Below are 24,131 nucleotides of genomic sequence, written 5' to 3'. Positions count from 1 at the left end.
TTAACTATCATTGACAGTATAATTACGCTAAATTACTGTCAGTGACAGCACAATTACAGTCAACGTGTAGCGGCGGGCGTGGAAAAACAAAACAAACCAAACAAAAAAAAAAAAACTTAAAAAAACACTAAAGAAAGAGACCGCCGGAAACCGGCGAAAAAATCCGGAAGAAAAGAAAAGAAAAAAAAAAGAAAAAAGAAAAAAAAAAAAAAAAAAAAAGTCAACGCCGGAATCCGGAAAAAAAATCCGGAAGAAAAAAAAAAAAAAAAAAAAAAAAAAAAAAAGTTTAAAAAGTCAACGCCGGAGACCGGCGTTGACCGCCGGTCAACGCCGGAATCCGGCGGCAAAATAAAGTTTTTGAAAAAAAAAAAATTTTGGGTCAAAATTTAATAATTTGTGAAATTTGGGGTCAAATTGAGATTAAATTAAGTTAAGGATGAAATTGGAGCATATTAAATTATACTCCAAAAAAAAGTCAAAATTGAATTTTTGTGGTCAAAATTGAACTTTTATGGACAAAATTGATTAATTTGGATTACAATTAAGAATTGGGTATAAATGATTGAGGGTAATATTGGGATATACATGAATGTTTCCTTTAGTTATAATAAATATTAAAGGGATGGGCTTATTGGTGAAAGAGATATGTCCCCTATACCTAGAATAATAAACATGCTTGGTTGGGGACTTTTGCATAAAAATCCCTTTTATTAATTATTATTTATTTTATTCTGTTTAACCCTGAAATTATGGTAGAATACCAGGAGTGGCATTTCAGTAATAATTATTCAGTCCAGAATATGAAAAATGTTTAGAAGTTTCTTAGTATGTTTTGTAAATTACAAACAAGCCCTTATGATGCACCTAAATTACCAGAATTCTCTCTTATCTTATATGCCAAATTACAATTATCCCCTCTAATTAGATTAATTTTGGGAATAAACAAATGACATACCCTATCAAAATGAAGAGAGCTAAATATATAAGTTGTTAAAAACAATCTTAGGTGGTGTTTGCAAAAGATTATTTAAAAGTAAAAGTCTATGATTATGAGTTAAGCTGGAATTAAGTGTGAGAATTACACTTTTGGTCCCTCATGTGTGAGAATTATAATATTATTATAATTGTAATACTTATAATTATTTTTTTAATAATAAAAAAAATAAATTAACTAAACAAGTTGTTTTTAATTATACTTAATAGTATTTTTAATTATACTACTTATAATAATAATAAAAAAAAATTAGCTAAACAAGTCATGTATAAGTATACTTATTATCATTATACTACTTATAATTAATTTTTAATAATAAAAAAGAAATTAACTAAATAAATTATTGTGCATTATACTTAATATTAGTTTTCATTATACTACTTATTATTTTTTAATAATATAAAAGAAATTAACTAAATAAATTTCATTATTCTTATATTATTAATAATTTAATTATAAGTGGCCTATTTTAAATTTCTAATTATTTTTTCTGCCCCAAAAAAAATTAAAATCTTAATTTTCGCCCCAAAATAGTGTTTTCCGTTACTTGCTAACGGACATGTAACGGCGGGGACCAAAAGTGTTTAAAATTGAAACTTGGAGGTGAACTTTGTTCACTTTAAAACAAGGGGACCAAAAGTGAAATCGGGTCAAACATGAGGGACCAAAAGTGTAATTCTCCCGAATTAAGTATTTATTTCTAAAAGTTGAGAGTGTTTGTAAATTAGCTGAAAAATCAAGTAAAAAAAATAAACACCTTAAGTACATGAGTGTTTTTAAAATTATAGCTTAAAACATTTTACTTTATGAGAAGTAAAAGCTGAAGCTTGTTTTACAAACACCTAAAAACAAATTATGTGCAGAAAAAAGCTCATAATCTATTTCTAAAAGTTTTTATAAACACCACCTTAATTGTTTGGTAATTTTTTTTTTAAAAATATTAAAATCACAAAATAAGTTGCCAGAGATGAGAAGTTTAAGATTTTTTTAAAATAAGTACATATACTTATATTTTTATTTAAGATCTTATAATTAATAAAATAGCTTATAACTTATAAACTCTTTATCCATATACTTTAAAATTAATTTTAAAAACAAGATGTACAACTTAACAACCCTTAAATATCTTATCAGATGTAAAAGTTTATCAAATGTTTAAAATAAATTTAGCCAAACACTCTGTAAAAATAATTACATATTGTGCTTTTATTGATTTAGGCTTCTCTCAAATGGAATTAACAGGGGTATTTTGGGAACTTGGGTTTTCATGGGGCTATTTGAATTGAAAGATTAATTATGGGCCTATTTGTACTTAAACTTGCATTTGAGGGGCTAGGTCAAATTCGCCTTAAATATATATATACCTTATTTTCCTTAATTTAAGAGGGTTTTTTTTTTCTCTTTTTTACTAGGAGCATCAATTACATACACTAATATAATCTTTAGAATCTCTAATTCAATTTATATTAATGTAACAAACAAATCCTAATAAAGTAAAATCCTGAAGAAAAAAAAATCAAGCTTATAAATTAAACAGTTGGTCTTAAAAAAACATTCAAACTTTTCGTCGAACGAGAGAAGAGAGAGAAAGAGAGAGAAACGAGTAGCATTTCCTATTTTCATTTTTTTTTCTTTAAATTAAAAAAAAAAAGAAAAATCTTTTATACATCCGAAGAAAAATACATTATTATTCTTCTTCGTTTTTGTTTTTGTTTTCGTTTTCGTTTTCGTTTTCGTTTTCGTTTTCGTTTTCGTCGTCGTCTTCGTCTTCTTCTTCGGTTTGGCATTTGCCGGTGGATAAATATTCCAAAGCGGTAACGACATCACTTATCAAAGGTCGAGTGGTGGCTTCTTCTTGAAGGCACATAGCTGCTATTGCCAGAGCTTGATACAATGCCTTCTCTGGGTAGTTCCCTTCCATCAATGGATCTGCCATTAGATGAAACTTCTTCTTGTCTTTGAACAACGGCTCCGCCTGTCAATAGTCATTACAATTTTTTTTGCTAATGCCAGGATTTTATATTCGCGCGCCGAATCAAATAAATGTTACACTAATGGAGAATAATACTGCATTGACTCGAAATATAACAAATCTCTAGTAGATATATTAAAAGAAAATAATTTTTCAAATTAGGGATGGAAATTGGAACGAGGTTTCCGAATTATGCTGGATCAAATACGAATCTCAAAGTTTTGATTTTTTTTCGATTTCTTTTGAAACGAAATTGGAATACATATTAGGTTACGAATTGTGACCCGATTCTAATATTTTGAAAATATTTATAAAATCCCGATTTGTTCTTCAATTTTTTTTATCTTCAAAATTACATCTTAAATATCAATATCATTATATATTTTATTTTATAAGTAACTCGAGAAAATGGAAGCTCTAAATTCCAGCCAATTTCGATTTTAGAAAAAAAAAAACACGATTTTGGAACATTTTTGTGTTATTTCTATTTTTTAAAATTATTTGGAACAAAATTGAAATTAGTTTTTCAATTCCAAAAAAATGAGATTCTTTTTCGAAAATGCTAATTTCGATCTGATTATCCGATTTCTAGACCTACGTAAAGTTGACAAGGCATCCGTGTTTCTAGGGTAGACTCGCCTTCCGATCTAATTTGTATACCGTAATAATGCTACGAAATATATATAAAAAACAAAATCGTCAATACATGCATATATATAACTTGCATGCACTTACCCAAGTAATCAAGTTTTGCTCTTCGCTCGGCCTCGAAGTGTCGATGACTCTCCGTCCCGTGATTATCTCCAAAAATACCACCCCAAAGCTGTACACATCCGACTTCGTGCTCAACTGGCCGGTGGAAGCATATTCCGGTGCACAATACCCGTAGGTCCCCATCACCCTCGTCGAAATGTGCGTTTTTTCTCCGACGGGCCCGAGTTTGGCCAGCCCGAAATCCGATAGCCTAGGATTGAAATCCACGTCCAAAAGTATATTCGACGCCTTGAAATCGCGATAAATAACCGGCGGATTAGCCGTCTCGTGCAGGTATTCGAGCCCCCTCGCCGCCCCCTCGGCAATTTTCATCCTCGTGTTCCAATCGAGAGGCTTCCTCTCCGGACTTATATCTGCACATAAAATTAAAGATTCATCAAATTGCTTAAAAATTCCTCGTGTTATAAATATTAGCAGAAACCCCTAAAACGGTGAGTTTTTAGGGGTAGTTTGGTAGAAGAATTGCATCGTAGGGGTTCTTTTGCTAATATTTATAACAGGGGGGTATTTATATAAAATAAAAAAAGATACATACTTAAGAGGTGATCTTCCAAAGAACCATTTTGCATGTACTCATAAACAAGAACTCTTTGAGTGCCTTCAGCACAGTAGCCAACTAAATTAACAAGATTAGGGTGGTGAAGAAGGCTCAAAACGAGAACTTCGACGAGGAATTCTTTGTTCCCTTGGAACCCGTTTCTGTCGAGCTGCTTCACCGCAACATCCTAATCGAAAAAAATATCGAATTAAAAAAAAAAAAAAAAAAGAAGACGAAATTCATTAACTCCGAAAACGAGATTAAGTTTACGAAAAGATTAATGGAAAAAAAATGAAGATTTATTGCATTCAGCACCCCTGTATTTCTCTAATTGCTAAAAGACTCTCCATCTTATTTTATTAGCAAAACCCCCCCTTTGATTCAATTTTTTTACCAAAATACCCCCTAAAAACTCACTTTTCAGGGGGTTGTGTGCTTAAAAATGCATTATAAGGGGGAGTTTTGCTAGTATTTTATAACACGGGGAGATTTTTAGCAATTTGATATAATAAAGGGGCAATATAATCGAAATTCTTACGATGTTTTTGCTGTCGAGGTGGCCTTTGTAAACCCTCCCGAATCCGCCTTCACCTATCAAAGATTCGGGTTTGAAGTTGTTAGTTGCAGCTGAGACCTCCTTGTATGTGAAAATTTCGGCAGAAATGTTGCCCTTTCCGAGTTTCTCGATTTCTTCGGCTATGTACCTTCTCTTGCTACCATCTGCACATTCAATAATCAATCAATCTATATTTGAAAAAAAAAAACGCGTAAAAGCATTAAAATCTCCGTAGAATTTTTTGTATTCCCCGGACATAATAAAAAAAATTCATAACAACCTCAAATAAAATGAAACAAATATACACGAAAACGAAACCAATATCGAGGGTAATACATATATACACACACACACACACACACACACACACATATATATATATATATATATATATATATATATATATATATATATATATACCGGTTTTAGTGGATAAATTGGCGAACGAGGTCAAAGATTTTGTTCGTTTATATTCTTGAATGCTCTTCTTCAACGACCGTTGATGGACTTTCCCTTCCGGAACACAACACGAAAAACAGCTCAACATCCTTAATTTTTTCTCCTACTCGCAACATCGATCGATCAACACAAACATTTCCGAATATAATAAAATCCCGTACGGAATAAGTATACATACACGAATACCATCAAAATCTCGTTACGGATACGTTAACAAACAATTATGCCTATGAAAAAAAAAATAACTCAAAAAGAGGTGATAGATCAAATCCTTAGTCCCGGAAAAAACCAGCCCCGTTTTTTTTCTTCTTGTCTGGTTTCTCAAGAAACTAAAGGATTATTACAATGTGTAGATTTTTCCTCCCTTCGAAATCAATGTGTTTTTTTTTTCTTTACGAAATATATCTCGACGAGGTCGATTTTTTTTTATTGTTCTAAATTTAGCATATGGGCATTTTAACAAACACCTTGGGGACAAATGGATCATAAATCATGTCAACCAATAGCACAATGCTCTATGGTTGGACGATGATTATCGATTATCGGGATCTCGATATATATAGATATACATACACGATATATACGTATATATATCAATTGTAAATTGAAACAAGTAACAATGGCATTCTATCTGTACAATAAAACCACAGCAGTGTATATATATATATATATACATGATAAATTTCTACAGTTGTAATTTGATAATAAAGAGTTATAAAATCTTTTTAATTACATGTTTTACTCTCTATTTATTTTAATTATTTGAAATAAAAAAAAATAATTGTAAATTAAAAATAAATTTTAGTCAAACATTCTTTTAATAGCTGATTAAATAGATGGTTTAATGGTAGTGTTATAAATGAAATACCAAAAAAATAATAAATAAATAAAAATAGATAAAGAATTTGGAACATTTACAATAAAGTCCCTACTGCATAGTTTGGTTTGTAAATCAGTCCCTTCACAAGTACACACTACGTCCTTATTTTCATATTTCATACACGTAACGTAGTTAGCTATTCATGTCACAAAGTCTGAAATACCCCTTACTTTTACTTGAAAATCGAACGTTGCTTTATTTCAACGAAAAATAACCATTGAATTAAATTGGTTTAATCACACTTTGCACCCTTGAATATAACCTTTTGGCACTTTGCACCCTTGAAAAAAATTAATATCATTTTTTACCCTTAAAATACAATATATTATGCATAATGCACAAGGAATTAATTGTTAAAGCTAATGGAGGTAATTTAATAACTACAAAGTGCAAATATAAAGATACATTTTACATAAAAACAAAAAGAACTAAGATTCTTCAGCTTTTTGTTATCAAGTTATTTGAAAATTATATTTTCTTCTGAATATCTGTACCAAATATTTTCGCTAATTACAATAAAAGATTCATCAATAGAATAATTTAGTGAAATTTTCTTTTTTTGGGAGTAAATTATATTATTTTTCAGTAATTTGTTGTGATTCCTCTTTTTCTTCTTGCATTTTGTATTTTCGAACTTATGTCGGAGGTAGAAGAAAAAATGTTTTAATATGTTAATATTTCATCCCGGAAATAAAATACCAATACAAAATGAAATTACCTCATTAAGTGTTAAACATTCAATATATAGTGTATTGTGAACAATTTATTCTATTTTGAGGGTGCAAAATGCTATTAATGCTTTTCAAGTGTGTAAAATACCAAAATGCTACATTTCAATGGTGTAAACTGGGATTAAGCCGAATTAAATTCTACAACTAAGAGTTTAATGTAATGGTCCCAAATAATTTCTGCATACATGTTGCCCTTAAAGATTAATTAAAACTCAAAATTTTATAAAAAAAGAAAAAATAATAAATAAATAAATAAAACTTAAAAAAGAAAAAGAAAAATAACATTTTGCAAAAAGCCCCACTTCAAATTAAATAGTCAACAAAGGGGTACTAAAACATTTTTTTATTTTTCAAGTCTAGAAAAAAAAAAGAAGAGGGAGAAATTTCATACGAAAAAATCCCCAATTATCTAAGCCCTAATCTCGTCTGTGATTGCGTACATTCGAAGAAGACGAATATGAAGATCGAAGAGCGAGAGTTATTCCGATTCCGAATCCAGAACTGAGATTCGGAATAAAAAGCATTAACCGGCGTTTGGGTGGGTGGGGCGCTAAGAAAAATTTCACACCCCCTCCATCCACAATTAAGAGAAAAAATGATACAGTGGTTGAAGCAATTGCGGATCGCGTTTGGGGCGTCGTTTTTATGGCTGGTTTGCTTGATTTACTTCACCCAGGTTTCCCCATTTCTGTACTCCCCTTTTCGAATTTCCTTATTTGATTTATTTATTTGGTTGTTTGTTTGATGTGATCTTTTGGTTGAGTTTGAAGTGAAGTTGATGGGATTAGGCGTTTGGGGGTTTTGGATTTGTGTACAATTTTATGTCTGGGAGGTTTTTATTCGATTCAGGTTTTTTGCTGTGTGTAGAAATTCAAATTTATCTTCTGCATTTATAAGTTTGGTGAATACTCTTAAGTTTCATTAGCTCGTGGATTATTGCTATGATCTTTAAACGAAAGAATCGGTGAGTAGTTTATGATTATGGGTGGTTTTATCAGTCATGTTATGTATACTGAGGACTGGTTTCAATTATACATGCTCGATTCGTGTATTATTTGCTGTGATCTTTAAACAAAAGAATCGGTGAGTAGTTTATGATTATGGGTGGTTTTAACAGTCGTGTATACTGAGGTTGACTGGTTTCAATTATACATGCTCGATTCGTGGATTATTTGCTATGATCTCTAAGCAAAAGAATCGGTGACTAGTTTATGATTATGGGTGGTTTTAACAGTTGTGTATACTGAAGTTGACTGGTTTCAATTATACATGCTCGATTCAAGGGGTTCACAATGTTTAACTGCCTTGCATTGTGCCCCGTCAAGCTTTATTTCATTTCTCTGTCCAAGAGTTACTATGCAACATATATTGGAGATATTTGTTCAATTAGCTCTATATAGTTTAACAAAATGTTTTAGAAGTACATTTTTCTCCATCGATCCAGTCACCTCTTTCTCGACGGTGCCTATACTCAAATTTTCTTCAGAGAAATGTAGTCGTTAAACTTTGCTTGCACATAACTAAATTCCCCACTTTTTTGGAAAAGTTTATCTTATGTTAACTTTACGGTAGAAAATATTGGGGGCAAATCCATTTGACTAAGATAAAACGAATGTTCTGAACTTCACCTCTGGATGTAACATGGAATAAAGAGATAATGTAAATAATTTCAATGTTCACCATCTCGAGCATCTTCTGAAGATTTTACATTCTTTTGATGCTTACAATGCGCTTTTTCTTGTTTTCTCTGCAGTTATCTGTCGATTATAAATTTTTACATTTGATCTTACGTGATTCTGTTTGACCAGGGTTTCAGATCATTCGTATGGACTGCGGTTTCATACCAGCTAAAAGACAAGCTAAATCTATCACCCGCAGCATCTCAGTTTGTGACCTCGGTAGCCTTTTTCCCATGGAGTATCAAACCACTATATGGGTATTCTTCTAACTATGTTTCCATTGAGATAGTTATTACCATGCAAATATGAAGTTTATTTTATTCGGTATACACCAATTTTCATCTGCTTAGAGAAATCTCGGAAAAGGAAAAAGAAAAAGAAGAGCAATGTCACGATCTACTAAGAGTTTATGCCTCATTCAAGTTTTTGTTTCCCTTTAGCAAGGGTTGGAAAAATCATAAATCACTACAGTTTAAAATAATAAATCCGTTATTCGTTTTGTCTACAGCTTGGCATAAGCAGATTCTCATATATTAGTGCTTTATCATTCTCCATTTCTCCTACAATTTAATCATTAAGATCCATTTATTCTATTGGGCATAAATAATGTGGAAGCCTTATTTTATTTGCAGAATCTTATCGGATTGCGTGCCAATTCGAGGACGAAAAAGAGTTCCTTACTTAGTAATTGCAACATTGCTTTCCCTTTTCCCTTGGCTTATCTTGAGCATCAATATAGCCTCGAGGAGCTCTAACGTGCCTTTCATGATTTTTTTGACTGTCCAAAATCTGGGCTCTGCTATGGCTGATGTTGTGATTGATGCCATGATAGCTGAGGCTGTAAGACTCGAGAGGTAAAAATCTTCACAATAGAGCATGCACATATGTTTTTTATACTGAATTTTTTAAATCTCGACTAGAGAATGTTGAACTGTAATGTTTGTCATTGTTGAAAATTATATGTGGTTGAGAATGACACTACTGATCTTATTTTAGTTAACTATCCCATTCAGGAAATGGTCCATTCCCAGTATTTGTGTTATAGAAAATATGACAAAAGTGTGGATAAATAATTTGTAGGACTTCTACGAATGATGATTTTGCAGTTGAAGTTAAAAAATACAGCTAAAATTCAAAAATCCAATATACTGAAGAATGAATGATATCAGGCTAATGAACTTGTCTGGACTTTGCTTTAAAACAAACTATATCTGTTTTTCTTTTTCTTTTTTTTTTACGAAGGAATTGATCTTTGTTGCTAGATTCCCAAGTTTTTGTATTGGTTTGCTCTAATGATGAATAATTCAGTCATATAGACTAATCTTTTTAATTGGTTGTTATTTGGCATGCTGATAGCCCGTATTAGCTCCGTTAAAGTATATATCCCAAATCGGAAAAAAATGTATCATTAGTGTATTTAGTTCAGTGAAGAAGTCTACTGAAATTCCTATGCTTATATGTCTTTTGTTTTTTAGCTTCTCCAAACACGAATTATCTTAAAATTAAATTACTTTTGAACAGGGCCTCTTTTGCTGGCGATCTTCAGTCTATATCCTGGATGGCAATGGCTTTTGGAGGAATATTCGGGAGTTTAATCGGGGGATATGCTCTTACTAATTTACGAATAGATCAAATATTTTTATTTTTTTCGGTATTACCAGCCATACAGCTGCTTTCATGTGGTTTAGTTGAGGAAAGTTCTGTTAGCAGTGAAGTTTCTCCTGTAACAAATGGAGGCTCCCTCTCAATAAATGGCAGAAATGCCCCTGAAGATGCTTTGAGGAGCAAGAACAATATTTCTACCGATAATTCTAAAAACAAGAACTTGAGGCGAAAGAAGAGCCAAAAAAGTGAAGAACAAGGGCCCACAACTGTAACTAAATCCCAGGTTAATGAAGTTGAGAGATCCTTTTCAACAAGATGGCTTCGTTCCTTCAAAATGGCCACGTATTCATTGTTTAAAGCTTTTCGACAGCCAATGATTTTGAGGTAAAAATTTCTGATGGGGTTCGTTTAAAATATATTTACGTATAAAGTGAAGTGATCTTTCAGTTGACATGTCTCCCTTTGACTGCTCAATATTTGATTTTGGTTTATCGCAAACAAAATACATGCATAAGAATATTGTTAATTGCTTATTTCTTGAATTATAATGCTATAGAAGACATGAGCAATATTATTACGTTCTGATTTGAATACAATTAGTTGCCAGTTGTGAATTTGTCAAGGTGATCTATATTAACTAGTGGAAAAGCCAGGTAATAATAAACGACGTGTGAGTGGAGGGTTACAACTTACATACATGTTTAACCACAATTTTATGCTTCATTTCGAAACTACAAATGTATTTAACTTTTGTTTTTTTTGTTCTTTCTTGTTTGTGGTGTGAGTAAACTAATGATTGTTTTTTATGGGAAATCCAGGCCTATGACTTGGTTTTTTCTGGCACACGTGACTGTTCCGAATCTCTCCACAGTGATGTTTTATTACCAGACGGAAATTCTCAAATTGGAAGCTTCCTTTTTGGGGACGACACGTGTTGTCGGGTGGTTGGGCCTCATGCTTGGAACCCTCGTTTACAATCGCTACTTGAAGAGAATGAAATTACGCAAAATTCTCTTGTGAGTTTCATCTTATATATATATATATATATATATATATATATATATATATATATATATATATATATACATATATATATATATATATACACATATATATATATATATATATATATATATATATATATATATATATATATATATATATATATATATATATATATATATATTAATACCCGTAATTCAATCGACTTTTTTTAAAAACTGTCCTTTTAATTTGCTGGGCGCCGACATTATTTATTTAGGTTTGCTCATATTGGATTGTCCCTTTTGACTCTTCTTGATGGAGTTCTCGTTTCAAGATCGAATCTTTCACTAGGCATACCCGATAAAGTTATGGTGCTCTTTGGATCAGCTCTTTCAGATGGTGTCAATCAATTCAAGTACGTAACACCAATTTTGCTTAAATAAATAAATAAAATGGAATCATTCTCGACTATTAAAATCTCAATTATTTGTTTATTTTGCAGGTTTATGCCTTTCCTTATATTATCAGGGCAACTTTGTCCACCTGGCATTGAAGGGACTTTATTTGCACTGTTTATGTCTATAAACAATTTTGGTTCGACTGTGGGCTCGTTTGTAGGTGCTGGGCTTGCTTCGGTTCTTAATATTTCATCGGGGAATTTCGACAATCTTTTCTTGGGAATTGTTATTCAAGTACTGTGCACGTACATTCCGGTTGTTTTTCTGTTTTTGATACCGAAAGAAGCTACCGGAATATCGGCGTAGAATTTAGAGTTATTTAGGTGATACAAGAAACTTGGAGTTCTCCAATATAGATACAGAGATCAAACTAGGAATATCTATACTTACATTGAAAGGGTATTATTGGAATGATATTTTTTGTCCTCTCTAATACAGAGTTGAGGATTCGGTATGAATTTTACTTTTGTCATTCTTCAGAATGAAATGATAAATTGAATGTTGTTTCATGATCTTGATTTGTTTCGATTTGAATTCATTTTTATATTTTTTTTTTCTCCATGATTAGTTCGCTCGACAATTTCGCACTATAAATGTAAAAAAAGACGTGCCGAGCGCACACAAATACGAACTAGAGGTGGAAATTGGAGGGAAATTTTTGAATTCTGTCGGTTTTGGATAAAACAAAATCGAATGTGTAACAACTAACAAGTTACGTCGGTTTTTTTTTTCTTCTTTCAATATTTGGAGAAATGTCGAATTTACATATTTTTGATTTTCGAAATTAAAATCTAATTTTAACTTTCAAAAAAATCGAATAAAAAAATGTGAATACAATTGATTTGATTGGTTCATACAATTTAACCCATAAATATACAAATTGTGATGTATTTTGTACATATATTATGTAAGTTTTGTTCATATAACATCAATTTGCCATATAAAATCCAAATTATATTTAATGATGAATTGAAAAAAATAAAATAAAAAACAATAATCGTTATTTAAAAGTGATTTCCAAATAAAAAAAGGTGTGGAAAAAGCAAAAAGTAGAGTGGATATAGTAATAAAAAAGGTGTGGAAAAAGCAAAAAATAAAGTGAATATCAGAGCCAGGTTTCGATCCTGGGACCTGTGGGTTATGGGCCCACCACGCTTCCGCTGCGCCACTCTGATTTTTGTTGATAATCAATGCAACAAAACTTTATTTCTACCTAAAAGAAGTCAATCGCACTGGTTCTATCACCCAAAAATCAGAATTGAAACATTACTGTGAAAAGCTTCAACCGAATTTCAACGGATCGATCCAAACGAAAAAGTAGTGAAGAATCAATCGGAACATCGGAATGAGGCGGAGGCCGGGAATCGGAGGTTTACAGAACGCCGCGGCGGCTAGGGTTTATCGCTTCCCCCTTTTCCCTCTATATTCATATATGCGCATAATTTGTTCGTCGTGGGTGAATTAGTTTATTGATTTAAATTATGTGTGTTTTTTGGTAATGAATGAAAGGATCAATATCGACTGCTTGGAGAAAATGTGGCGAAATTGCGAACAGATCTCATGAAAGAACAGCTCTCCACTTTTCGTTCTCAGTTAGAAGACTTCGCCCGCAAGCACAAGGTCTTTTTTTTTTCTTTTCTTTTTTGCCCTAGATAATTATTTCTGGCATTAGAATCAAATTAAAGAATTAATTAGTTTTTAGTTAAATTGAGCTTCAGTTCTGAAGATTCATAACCCGCAATTTTTTCGAAGAAGAATCAACATTTGGTCATCAATTTGGTATTAAAGAACTATGATCGAAAAAATAAAATAAGATTTTGTCTAGTTTGAGATGGGTTTGGATTAGCTGCAGTTGAACTTATCGCACTTGAATAGCTCGAACGAAAAGATGGGAAAATACGTATTTTCTCGATTGCTAATGTGGTTGTTGCGTTGTATATAATTTTGGGAATCGGAACACGATGAATATTGAGCGTATAGTGCTGTTCGTTTTAGTTAGATCATTTTTTCGGAAGTATATGAGTACAATCAATGTACGAGAAGCTAAGTATATGCATTAGAGGGCAAAAATCCTCGTTTTTTATTTTTTTTGGCACAAAGACAATAGAATAAGTTTAAATCTTTGAGATCCGGAATTCCTCGCTCGCCTTTCATATAACGGTAGAGACTTGCAGTTTCTAAGTACCATAGACTCTCTCGGTATATACCTTCGTATTAGTTTCTCAAATTGAGATTTTCTTTTAATTTCTTTGTGCAGAATGACATTCGCAAGAACCCGGCATTCCGATCGCAGTTCCACGAGATGTGTGCGAATGTCGGAGTGGATCCTCTGGCCTCAAATAAGGGTTTCTGGGCTGAGTTGTTAGGGATCGGCGACTTCTACTACGAACTCGGTTAGTACCAGATTCTTGATTTTTGCTTAATCGCTTGTAATAATATATGTCCCTTGTTACTTTTGCATTGTCTGATTTTACTCAGTTACACTGCTTTGGCTTGGTTTATTTATTCGTTACATTTTCTGAGTCTTGTATGAAGATTGCCGTTTGCCCTTTCTCTTTCTCTCTCTCTTTTTTTTTTCCTAATCAGAAATCGATCGATCTGTCTAGACAGGAGTACAAATTGTAGATATTTGCTTGGCAACTAGACCACTCAACGGAGGTTTAATCAGCTTAGAAGAACTCTGTAAAATGCTCGGTCAAAGGAGGAAGGGGGCCCGCGAGGCTATTTCTCAGGATGATTGTTTACGTGCCATAAGTAAGCTCAAGGTACAATACATATATCGATCTTCGATATTAATTATAACCACACTTTAATTATTGACTCGATCTTTGATGATATTGATCTCTAAAATCGGGTTCACTTTTCGTTCGATCTCTGCATGCGTGTGCTATTTTTTTTTTTCCGCCTCGTTTTTTCTAATATGTAGTAACAAGTGATACCACTTAAAGCTCGATCGTGTTTCAGCCAATTTAAAAAAAAAATATTAAAACTCGTTTTCCAGGTGCTCGGTAACGGTTTTGAGGTTATTTCTCTCGGTAAGAAGAAGCTCGTTAGATCCGTTCCTACAGAACTGAACAAAGACCACAACGAAATCCTAGAGCTGGCTCAGGTTTCCCGTTTTTTAAATCCACGTTACCTTTTTATTACGTAAATTCTATAATGACGTTTGTAAAACGATGATTTTGCCTTGCTGTTTTCGTTTTTCACCACAGGGACAAGGTTTTGTGACGGTTGATGAAGTCGAGAGACGTCTCTCTTGGTCTTCTGGACGTGCAACAGATGCCCTCGAAACTTTATTAGAAGTAATATTTTTTTTATTATTATTTCTTATTAAAATTAGATGTTTGATTATTGAGACTTCAATACGAATATATAACGAGCTTTCTAATTTATTTATTTATTTTTGTTCGGTTAATACGTTACAGGAAGGTCTTGCCATGATAGATGATGGTCACAAAGATGGTAAACGTCGATATTGGTTCCCCTGCGTATCTTCCATCTCTTCATACGCGGCAACCGATAATATTTAAGGTTTCGTCAATTATGTATAATTATTCTATTTGTGGTTCGAAAATACTCTTTTACAAATTTTCTTCGACTTTTTTTAAATATATTTTCTTTGTCTATATGTGGGATATATTTCATTTCTTCAAGTCTGCTGCTACATTTGAAGGTTAATTAATTGCGTAGGGGTTAAAATGAAACCAGTTCATTTTTAGAATCACTCTTCTCAACTATGTATTTTCTCACACGTTCGCTCTTACTACAGTGTCGAGTTTACCTACTGAAAGATGGGGTTTTTTGTAAGACAAATCATAGTTGAGGGGTTGGTTGTAATTACCCAGACAAAAATGGGTTTTTCGTAATTTGACATTACCTGAGGGGGATGGCCCTAATTTGTCCTATATTTTTTTCAACGCTTTAAGAATATAAACGAACCTTACTTTCATTCTCAACTTCTCCACTCAAATATATATTTAATATTTTCTCGAAAAAATATAAAATAAAATAAGCTTCTAAACGCTTCCAAACATTGTCTACGACTTTATGTAAAACTAAATTTAGTAGAACAAATTTGAAAGCAAACAAGATTATTCCAAATAATCTAAGATTTCATGTCAAACTAAATTTAGTACAACAATTTCTATTGAGCTTGAGGTCAAATAATAAATCTAAATATATGAAATAAATCTCAAATTTTAATATTTTATAATTCCAACAAAAGGTCAAGTTGTTTTGAAGGGTAGGAATTGAATTAGTTTTTATTTTGCTGTAAATAGAATTGCAATTAAACTCTTTATGCTACAGCACAGTTAACACTAATTAATTATTTGCCATTTAATTTCATATTTCTGTTTTTCTTTTTATTTTATTAATCATAAAAAGATTGCTAAAAGAGTCGATATCATAAATTTAAAATACGTTAAAGACCATACTTATTTTTGTTTCTGGAATTAGCCTAGTGTAGTTTATATATGTCAGTATGATTTGCAAGTTATTATACGAGAGTATATAATTACCCAATGCACCTAAATACCGTAAATGCGATGACGTGAACTAAATAAACATTCAAATGAAACCATTTTGAATTTGTTTACTTTAATTTAATTTCACCTCTCTTTTTTTCCCTTTTCAACCAATAAAACCACAATTTTCCAAGAAAAACAATTTGTACATTCCCTCCCAAATTTAATAATATATATTTTTTTTTATTTTTTTTTTGGTTTGATATTTTCTTCAAACTCCCTATAAATTGGAGCTCTAAACCATTTCTTTCCAACCCCCAAAATTTCTCTTTCTTCTTTAATTTAATTTAATTTCTCTTCCATTAAAAAATCCTCAAATTAAAATAAATAAATAAAATTAAATTAAGAAAATTTCCAAGATTTTATATTATTATTATTTAAATAATTCATATGGCTGCAGAATTAGAGTTTCAACAGAAAAAATCAGCCATAATTAAGCCCTCATCACAACACGAAAATCAAGAAAGTTGGCAAATCTCCACCTGGGCCCACCGTGCATGGTTCACGAGCGGCTGCGCCGCCGTGCTGGTTTCTCTCTCTAAATCCGTACTACTAACCGCCGGCGCTTCCACAATCAGCTCATGGTCATCATGGCTGCAGCCCACGTTCGCCGCCTTTGTCGGCTACGTGGCGGCGGACCTAGCCACCGGAATATACCACTGGGCCATTGACAACTACGGTGGCGCCGCCACTCCCATATTCGGGTCCCAAATCGAGGCGTTTCAGAGCCACCACCGCCACCCCTCGGCGATCACCAAGCGCCAACTCGCCAACAACCTCCACATTCCGGCGGCCTTCGTGACAGCGGCGGCTCTCCCCGTGAACGTAGTCTCCGGCGACCCGGTTCTCCTGGCTTTCGCCGGCGCGTTCGCGGGCTGCGTCATGTTCAGCCAACAGTTCCACGCGTGGGCTCACGCGCCGAAGTCGAAGCTGCCGCCGGTGGTGGCGGCGCTCCAGGATGCCGGAGTGATCCTCGGCAGAGCTCAGCACGCGGCGCACCACCGGATGCCGTACAACAGCAATTACTGCATCGTGAGCGGAGTGTGGAATAGGGTTTTGGATAAATCGAAGTTCTTCACGGCGGCAGAGGTGGTGGTGGAATGGGTGGCTGGGTACAGGCCCCGGTCGTGGAGCGAGCCCAACTCCGGCTGGACCCAAAATTAATTATCACTGCTAATAAATAAAATTATTATTTTTATTATTGTAATTTAAATAGTGAAAATAATGTTGTGCTATCTTAATCTCACAATCCATGCATTTTATTTAAACCAATATTTTGAAAATCGAACTGAACATTGACCTGGACAAGTTAGTAAGTCGGTCATGATTGGACCAGTTCAATCGGAACCTAACAGGTTTTACATTTTTTATTTTAGAATTATTTATACATAATTTTGTAGTAAATAAATAGCATTTTCTTTCACACACATTAATTCATTACTCATTTCTAATTAAAACGTAAATCAAACTTAATTTTCTTTACATACACAACGTATTACACTGAATCATTTCAAATATTATAGAAATTATAATAGAAAATAACATGTCTTCAAATTTTAATTTTTTTTTGATTGAATTTTCTTTTTCTAACTGGGCAGTAAAAAGACGTCGTTGTGTCTATTTTATTTGTTTATTTTTTAAAAACAAGTACAAATCTCGACAAAAAAAACTGATTGTCACACGAGTCCCGTATTTCAACCGGTCAAACGGGATCAGACAAGAAAATAGTTCGCGGTTTAACAGGTGTTCGAACTTCAACAGATTTTTACATATATCTAACAGTTAATAATTAATCAAGAAAGTACCAACCCTCATTAGGAGAGTCGATACCCAACCATTACTAAAAAAAGGTCTAGGGTTCGAGTCACCCCTCCCCTACTTTCCCTTGTAATGAACTTGAATTTATTCATTAAAAAAAAAAAAAAAATTAATCAAGAAAGTGGCTTTTATAAATCCAAAATCTGGCTCCAATCGGAGCTGGGCTCGGACCACGACCGCGGCCTCACTCCGGTGATACGGAACACCGCGGCCTCCGCCGCCTCGAAAAACTTGTACTCATCCAAAACCCTGTTCCAAACCCCACTCACCGTGCAGAAATACCCGTCGAACGGCGGCCGGTGGTGCCTCGCGTGGTTTGACCACCGCAGAATGACTCCGGCGTCTTGTAGCGCCGCCACAACACGCGGCAGCTTCCTCCTCGGCGTGTGCGCCCACGCGTGGAACTTCAGGCTGAACATGACGAAGCCAGCGAACGAGCCGACGAGCACGAGGAGAGCCGCGTCGCCGGAGAGCACGTTGAACGGAAGAACGGCGAAGGTCGTCACCGCCGCCACTACGTACAGAACTCCGGCGGTGTCGCACTTGATGATGTCCGACGGGCGCTGGTGGTGGGCCCGGAACGACTCGATCTGGGACCCGAAAATGGGGGTCTCGGCGCCGCCGTAGTTGTCGATGGCCCAGTGGAAGATCCCGGAGCCGAGGTCCGCCGCCACGTAGCCGATCAAGGCGGCGAGGGTTAGCTCCACCCATATCAGTGGACCCACCGGAGAAGCGGCGATTATTAGTAGGGTGGACTTGGCTACGGAAATGAGCAGCGTGGCGCAGCCACACGCGAACCAGGCGCGTTGACCCCACGTCGACTTGTACCGGCGGCTTTCGTCTTTAATATTATTAATGGAAATGTTGTTCTGCTTGGCCGCCATTGTTGTTGTATATATCTGTGTATATTAATTCTCCTGCCAAATATATATATAATATATATTTTTTTTGAAAAAAAATATTATTTCTAGACTAGGGGTATCTAGTATATACTATAAGATTTGATGTATGATAGTATATACTAGCGATGAGTAGAGGTGAGAATCGGATATTGGATCGAAAATGACTTTTTTGGAAATATTTTAAATTTTTTCGAAACTAAAATATGGGTTTCGATTTCCGTTCCAAAATATCGGAATGCAAAAATTCATTACGATTTAGGAAATGACGCGAAATCGTCGGAATTTTGAAAATTACATTAGTTTATAACATCTTGTTCCAAATTTGAATATAACGGAAATTTTCATAATTTTTTTTAATATTTTTTTAAATTTTTGCAGGAAAATGCAAGAAAAAAAAAAGACAGATAAAAATACATGTAGGAAGTAGTGACAACAAATTGAAACATAAATTTTCTTATAAGAAAAAACGCAACATAAAATTTCTTATACTAATTAATATTTTCTAAGTTTTTAATTTACTTGACCCTTGGGTATCTATATATTTTCATATAAAATATAACTTAAGTTGTATTATGAAATTACAATATATATCATAAAATTATATTATATACTTCGAAAAACCATAGAAATTAATATTTTGAACTAAAATCGGATAAGAATCGGAATTTCCGTTAATTTTATATACCATTCCAAACAAATTCGGAAGAATCGAAAATTAGAACTTCGAAAATCGGAATGAAAAATACACTTCCAAATTCGAATATTTTCGGATCGAGATTAGCAGCATACATAAATTCAGTTTCGATTTTAAATTTATTTTGGATGGAAATGCGATTCTATTTTTTTCGTAATTAACTAGAAATTAAACTTTTCAGAAACTTTTTCGATGTTCAGTTTCCGTACGTGAAACGTTTTAGATTAGCATTCATTTCAAGTTGTTTAAAAGTTAATTAAGCTAATTGATTTTCCTAATTATTCTTTTCCCTATACCAAAAAAGTCTTATGGCCGTGGGTTTCAGGGCATTGGAAAAAGAGGAAATCATTTATAATCATTAATTGAGTAGGTATATCATTTAGGGCAAATTACGATCATACCATTGAGATAAGGTTAAATTACGAAAAATCCCTATTGTTTGGATAATTACAATTAACCATCAACTATGTAATGTCTTACATGTTCACTCTTACGCTGTCAAATTTACCTATTGAATAAGAGTTTTTTATTAAACAATACTCCCCCTGTCCCATATTATATGTCTTTTTAGAGAGTTTTTTTTGTCCAAAATTATTTGTCATTTTAGATTTTCAATGAAGCATTAATTGCATCATTTTCAATTTTACCCTAATCACTCCTAATTAATTAGTTAAAAATCAATTAATATTGAGGATATTTTAGTAATTGTATCTGTTTTTTTACTATAATCTATGCACATTTATTGATTTTCTTAATATGTGCAAAACAACTCAAAACGACATTTAAATTGGGACAGAGGGAATATATAATTAAGGGATAGTGGATGTAATTATCCAAATAACAGAGGGTTTTTACGACTAGACATTATCTCAAGGGGTACAGTCGTAATTTGCGCGTATCATTTATAATCATTTTTGACTTTGTTTAATGGATTCGCGGCTGGCCCCTGACCGTAGATATATTCAAAGATCGAGCCACGTAAATTCTTATATTATTGGTTTAATTTGTTCTTAAATTTCTTCATCTCTAATATCGATATAAAATCATAAATACTAATTAAATGAGTAAAATAAAATGTCACTATAAAACATATATTTGGGGTCTGTGTTATGTCTGTTTATATTTAGGATTTTTCCCAAAAAATTGGAATTTTTTATATATATACAGAAAAAAGAAAAATTAGGGTTCCCCTTTCTCATGCATTATGGACTTTTTTTAGTAATTATGTTGTTTTATTGGCGATTTCTGCAATTCAGAAACTAATTAAGAGGTCCTAATTCACGCAATTAACGCTCAATTAATTAATTAATTAATTCCTATTTGTGACCAGGGTTAATTATTAAGTTTTTTCAGGTGTTGAAATGTTTAATTAGTACGAATATGATACTCCCTCCATTCTATTTTAATTGTCTTTTTGGGTTAATTCACACATATTAAGAAAGTTAATAAATGTGCATGGATTCTAGTAAAATTATAATAAAATGACTAAAAACTCACTTTTATTAAATATTTAACCATTAACTCTCTTAATAGTAACAATTATTTTGAAATAAAAAAATTCTCTAGAAAGACAATTAAAAAGGAATGGAGGGAGTAAACATATTTGTATTTCTGGTCCAATTTATTGCAGTACAAATTAGGTTTAGTGGATAATTAATGAAGTATTGCATTATAATGGATAAATGGGTTCAATACACTTTGCAAGTATAGCCTATGTAATACTTATGTTCTTTAAGTATTATTTGTAATATTTTATCCCTTTGAATCATCATTTGTAACATTTACCCCCTCAACATCAATTATTTTATTTTTTAAAATTTAAATCATATTAAAAATATCAATTTAATCATTATTGGATCATTAAAAAAATGAAAAGTAACTAAAATTAAATTATATAAAAAACAAATTAAAAAGTAATATATATTGTATATAATAATAAATGAAATACTTTTTAAGAAATTAATGAACTAAAATAATTTTAAATACTTAAGGTTATTATTAGTTACCTATTGATTTCTTAAAATTTATCGATATAAATATATTAGAATTTATAATACAAATTAAATTGTGCTTAAAGGAGATAAATGTTACAAATGATACTTTAGGGGTAAGTGTTACAGATGGTATACTTTATGGGTGTAAACTGTATTTAACCCTAGAAAAATTATTAATATTGTTTTTTTTTTTTTTGTAAATATCAAGTTTGCAAATTATGGCAACCCCACTGAGGTAATGTCAAATTACGAGAAACCCCTCATGTTTGGATTATTACAACCACCCCCAACTATAAATCTTCTTATATGTCCACAATTATGGTGTAAAATTCAACATATTTTTTCTAGATTAATTCCGTGGAATGTTTTCTAGTTTATATTCGTTTTGTGCAAAAATGCAGTTTTTAATGCACCACAATCTGATCTTTACAAGCCAAGAGACACATCTGTTACAAAATATGGAGTCAAATAGAGTAAAACGGGTACATACAAACTGAAAAAATATTGCACATAATCTAGAAAATTCATTATTAAAAGGCTGTTGTAATTACCATATGAACGATTTTTTCGTAATTTGACCTTACCTGAGAGGTGATCGTAATTTACCTATCATTATTTATTTAAGAAAACTATATATGCATGCAAATATAATATAACTTAAACATGCATGCATGGGAGGATTATATAATTTAAATTGCATTGATCAATTCGACACTTTATAAACTAAAATCCAATTTAAACTTATTCAATTAATAAAACCTTTTTTATCAACAGATCGAATATATATCATTAATTATAATTTATTCAGATAAAATAATTAATATAAATATTAATCAAGAAACTATGGCTTTTATTATTAATCCAAAATTAATCTAGCTCCTCTGGCTCCAATCCGAGTTGGGCTCCGACCACGACCGTGGCCTCACTCCGGTGACACGGAAAACCACCGCCTCCGCCGCCGCGAAGACTTTGCACTCATCCAAAACCCTGTTCCAAACCCCACTCACCGTGCAGTAATTTCCGTCGAACGGCGGCCGGTGATGCTTCGCGTGGTCGGACCACCGCAGGATGATTCCGGCGTCCTGAAGCGCCGCCACAAGCGGCGGCAGCTTCCTCCTCGGCGTGTGGGCCCACGCGTGGAACTTCAGGCTGAACATGCCGAAGCCGGCGAACACAACCACGAACACGAGGAGAACCGCGTCGTCGGAGAGCAAGCTGAACGGCAGAACGGCGACGGTCGTCACCGCCGCCAGGACGTACAAAACTCCGGCGGTGTCGCACTTGGTGATGTCCGACGGGTGCTGGTGGTGGGCCCGGAACGACTCGATCTGGGGCCCGAAAACCAGCGTTTCCGCGGTGCCGTAGTTGTCGACGGCCCAGTGGAAGATTCCGGAGCCGAGGTCCGCCGCCGCGTAGCCGACCAAGGCGGCGACGGCGAGCTCCACCCACGCCAGTGGACTGGCCGTCGGCGCTGCGGCGGCGATAAGTAGCGTGGTCTTGGCTAGGGAAATGAGCAGCGTGGCGCAGCCGCATGCAAACCAGGCACGTTGCTGCCACGTGGACTGATACCGGCGGCTTTCGTCGGAGTAACTACTAATGGAAATGTTGTTCGGCTTGGCCGCCATTGATGTATATCTTTGTTTATGAAATTCTTCTTGGAAATTATTTTAATTATTTAACTGTAAAAAAAAGAGAACACAAACACACAGCTTTTATAGTTAAATTATAATTTTTTTATTAAAATTGTAATTTTGGTCCTCTATGTTGGTTTAATTAGGATTTAGCCCTTTTAGGTTATCATATTTCAATTTTACATGCAATAACTTTGCAAATATAGCATTTTTTTCCCCATTTTGGTTGAATTTTTTATGTTACGACGCGAAAAATAATTCTGACGATTTTTTCTTTATATGGAAACTTATATAATTTTTCTGAATTCTTCGTATAGTTGGTCTCGATAAAAAAATTATGATGTGAGATGACGCGTTTGTGAATAAAATTAGACGATGTTTAAGCCATACATAGAAGTAAATTTCTATGAATGAAGGAGCTAATAAACCTAATATCTTGATTTTTTTTTTTAAATTATGTAATGGTGTTTTGTTATTTTATCTTTTTTTTTTTTTTTTACTAATTTTATCCTTAATCTTTAATGTGTGGAGATTATTTAATGAATTTTTTTTACTAATTTTATCCGTCAATTATGTTTAGATAATATTGTTGGAAGTTGGAACGGTAATTAATTGTCCCATATTGAATTATATTTAATTGTCAAAATAAAGACTATTTAATTTTAATTAATGAATTTCTTAATTTATATACATAAACCTTAAACAACAATATTAGGGAAACATTCCTCATTTTGAAGAACTGTGTAACCAACACAATTAATCATTGAGGAAAACATTTATTTTTTCAATTAATGGTCGCAACAGATTACAGATAAATAATCTATTTCTGTGAAAAGCATAAAATCTATTTGTTAAACTAATTTACTATAATTTAATATACATAAATTATAGTTTAGGAAAAATGGCGAGTCCGGGTCACATCACTGATTTTCGATT

General features: G+C 33.2%; 4 protein-coding genes, 1 non-coding gene and 2 pseudogenes across 7 annotated transcripts; 3 read left to right on the top strand and 4 right to left on the bottom strand.

Annotated features, from left to right (window-relative positions):
- Positions 1-2,435: 2,435 nt before the first annotated feature.
- On the bottom strand, positions 2,436-5,928 carry LOC105961858 (Protein kinase superfamily protein). Its single transcript, XM_088822224.1, has 5 exons — positions 5,255-5,928; positions 4,817-4,998; positions 4,276-4,465; positions 3,702-4,093; positions 2,436-2,969 (listed from the first exon to the last, which is right to left on the bottom strand). The coding sequence occupies exons 1-5, from the start codon at positions 5,379-5,381 to the stop codon at positions 2,682-2,684; spliced, it is 1,179 nt and encodes a 392-aa protein (XP_088678350.1). The 5' UTR covers positions 5,382-5,928; the 3' UTR covers positions 2,436-2,681.
- A 1,222-nt stretch (positions 5,929-7,150) lies between these two features.
- LOC105962027 (Major facilitator superfamily protein) lies at positions 7,151-12,142 on the top strand. Its single transcript, XM_012986294.2, has 7 exons — positions 7,151-7,580; positions 8,713-8,840; positions 9,216-9,437; positions 10,105-10,572; positions 11,007-11,204; positions 11,450-11,587; positions 11,675-12,142. The coding sequence occupies exons 1-7, from the start codon at positions 7,500-7,502 to the stop codon at positions 11,934-11,936; spliced, it is 1,497 nt and encodes a 498-aa protein (XP_012841748.2). The 5' UTR covers positions 7,151-7,499; the 3' UTR covers positions 11,937-12,142.
- Positions 12,143-12,733: 591 nt separating this feature from the next.
- Positions 12,734-12,805, bottom strand: TRNAM-CAU (transfer RNA methionine (anticodon CAU)). Its single transcript has one exon. It is a non-coding gene; the product is annotated as a tRNA-Met (tRNA).
- A 55-nt stretch (positions 12,806-12,860) lies between these two features.
- On the top strand, positions 12,861-15,328 carry VPS22 (EAP30/Vps36 family protein). The gene is made up of 7 exons (XM_012986192.2): positions 12,861-13,026; positions 13,140-13,250; positions 13,888-14,023; positions 14,241-14,395; positions 14,632-14,739; positions 14,843-14,932; positions 15,056-15,328. Exons 1-7 carry the CDS (start codon positions 12,976-12,978, stop codon positions 15,158-15,160), a joined length of 756 nt encoding a protein of 251 aa, XP_012841646.1. The 5' UTR covers positions 12,861-12,975; the 3' UTR covers positions 15,161-15,328.
- Positions 15,329-16,380: 1,052 nt separating this feature from the next.
- On the top strand, positions 16,381-17,569 carry LOC105961859 (fatty acid desaturase 4, chloroplastic pseudogene; annotated as a pseudogene). Its single transcript, XR_016032892.1, has one exon. The product of XR_016032892.1 is annotated as a fatty acid desaturase 4, chloroplastic pseudogene (transcript).
- Positions 17,570-18,095: 526 nt separating this feature from the next.
- Positions 18,096-18,877, bottom strand: LOC105961860 (fatty acid desaturase 4, chloroplastic pseudogene; annotated as a pseudogene). Its single transcript, XR_016032891.1, has one exon. The product of XR_016032891.1 is annotated as a fatty acid desaturase 4, chloroplastic pseudogene (transcript).
- Positions 18,878-22,436: 3,559 nt separating this feature from the next.
- On the bottom strand, positions 22,437-23,212 carry LOC105961861 (fatty acid desaturase 4, chloroplastic). Its single transcript, XM_012986124.2, has one exon. The coding sequence runs from the start codon at positions 23,187-23,189 to the stop codon at positions 22,437-22,439; it is 753 nt and encodes a 250-aa protein (XP_012841578.2). The 5' UTR covers positions 23,190-23,212.
- Between the last annotated feature and the right edge of the window lie 919 nt (positions 23,213-24,131).

Source organism: Erythranthe guttata, chromosome 8, assembly GCF_056151865.1.
Source record: "Erythranthe guttata isolate IM_541 chromosome 8, IM_541, whole genome shotgun sequence".
Lineage (NCBI taxonomy): Eukaryota > Viridiplantae > Streptophyta > Magnoliopsida > Lamiales > Phrymaceae > Erythranthe > Erythranthe guttata.
This window is presented reverse-complemented; position numbering and strand designations above follow the sequence as displayed.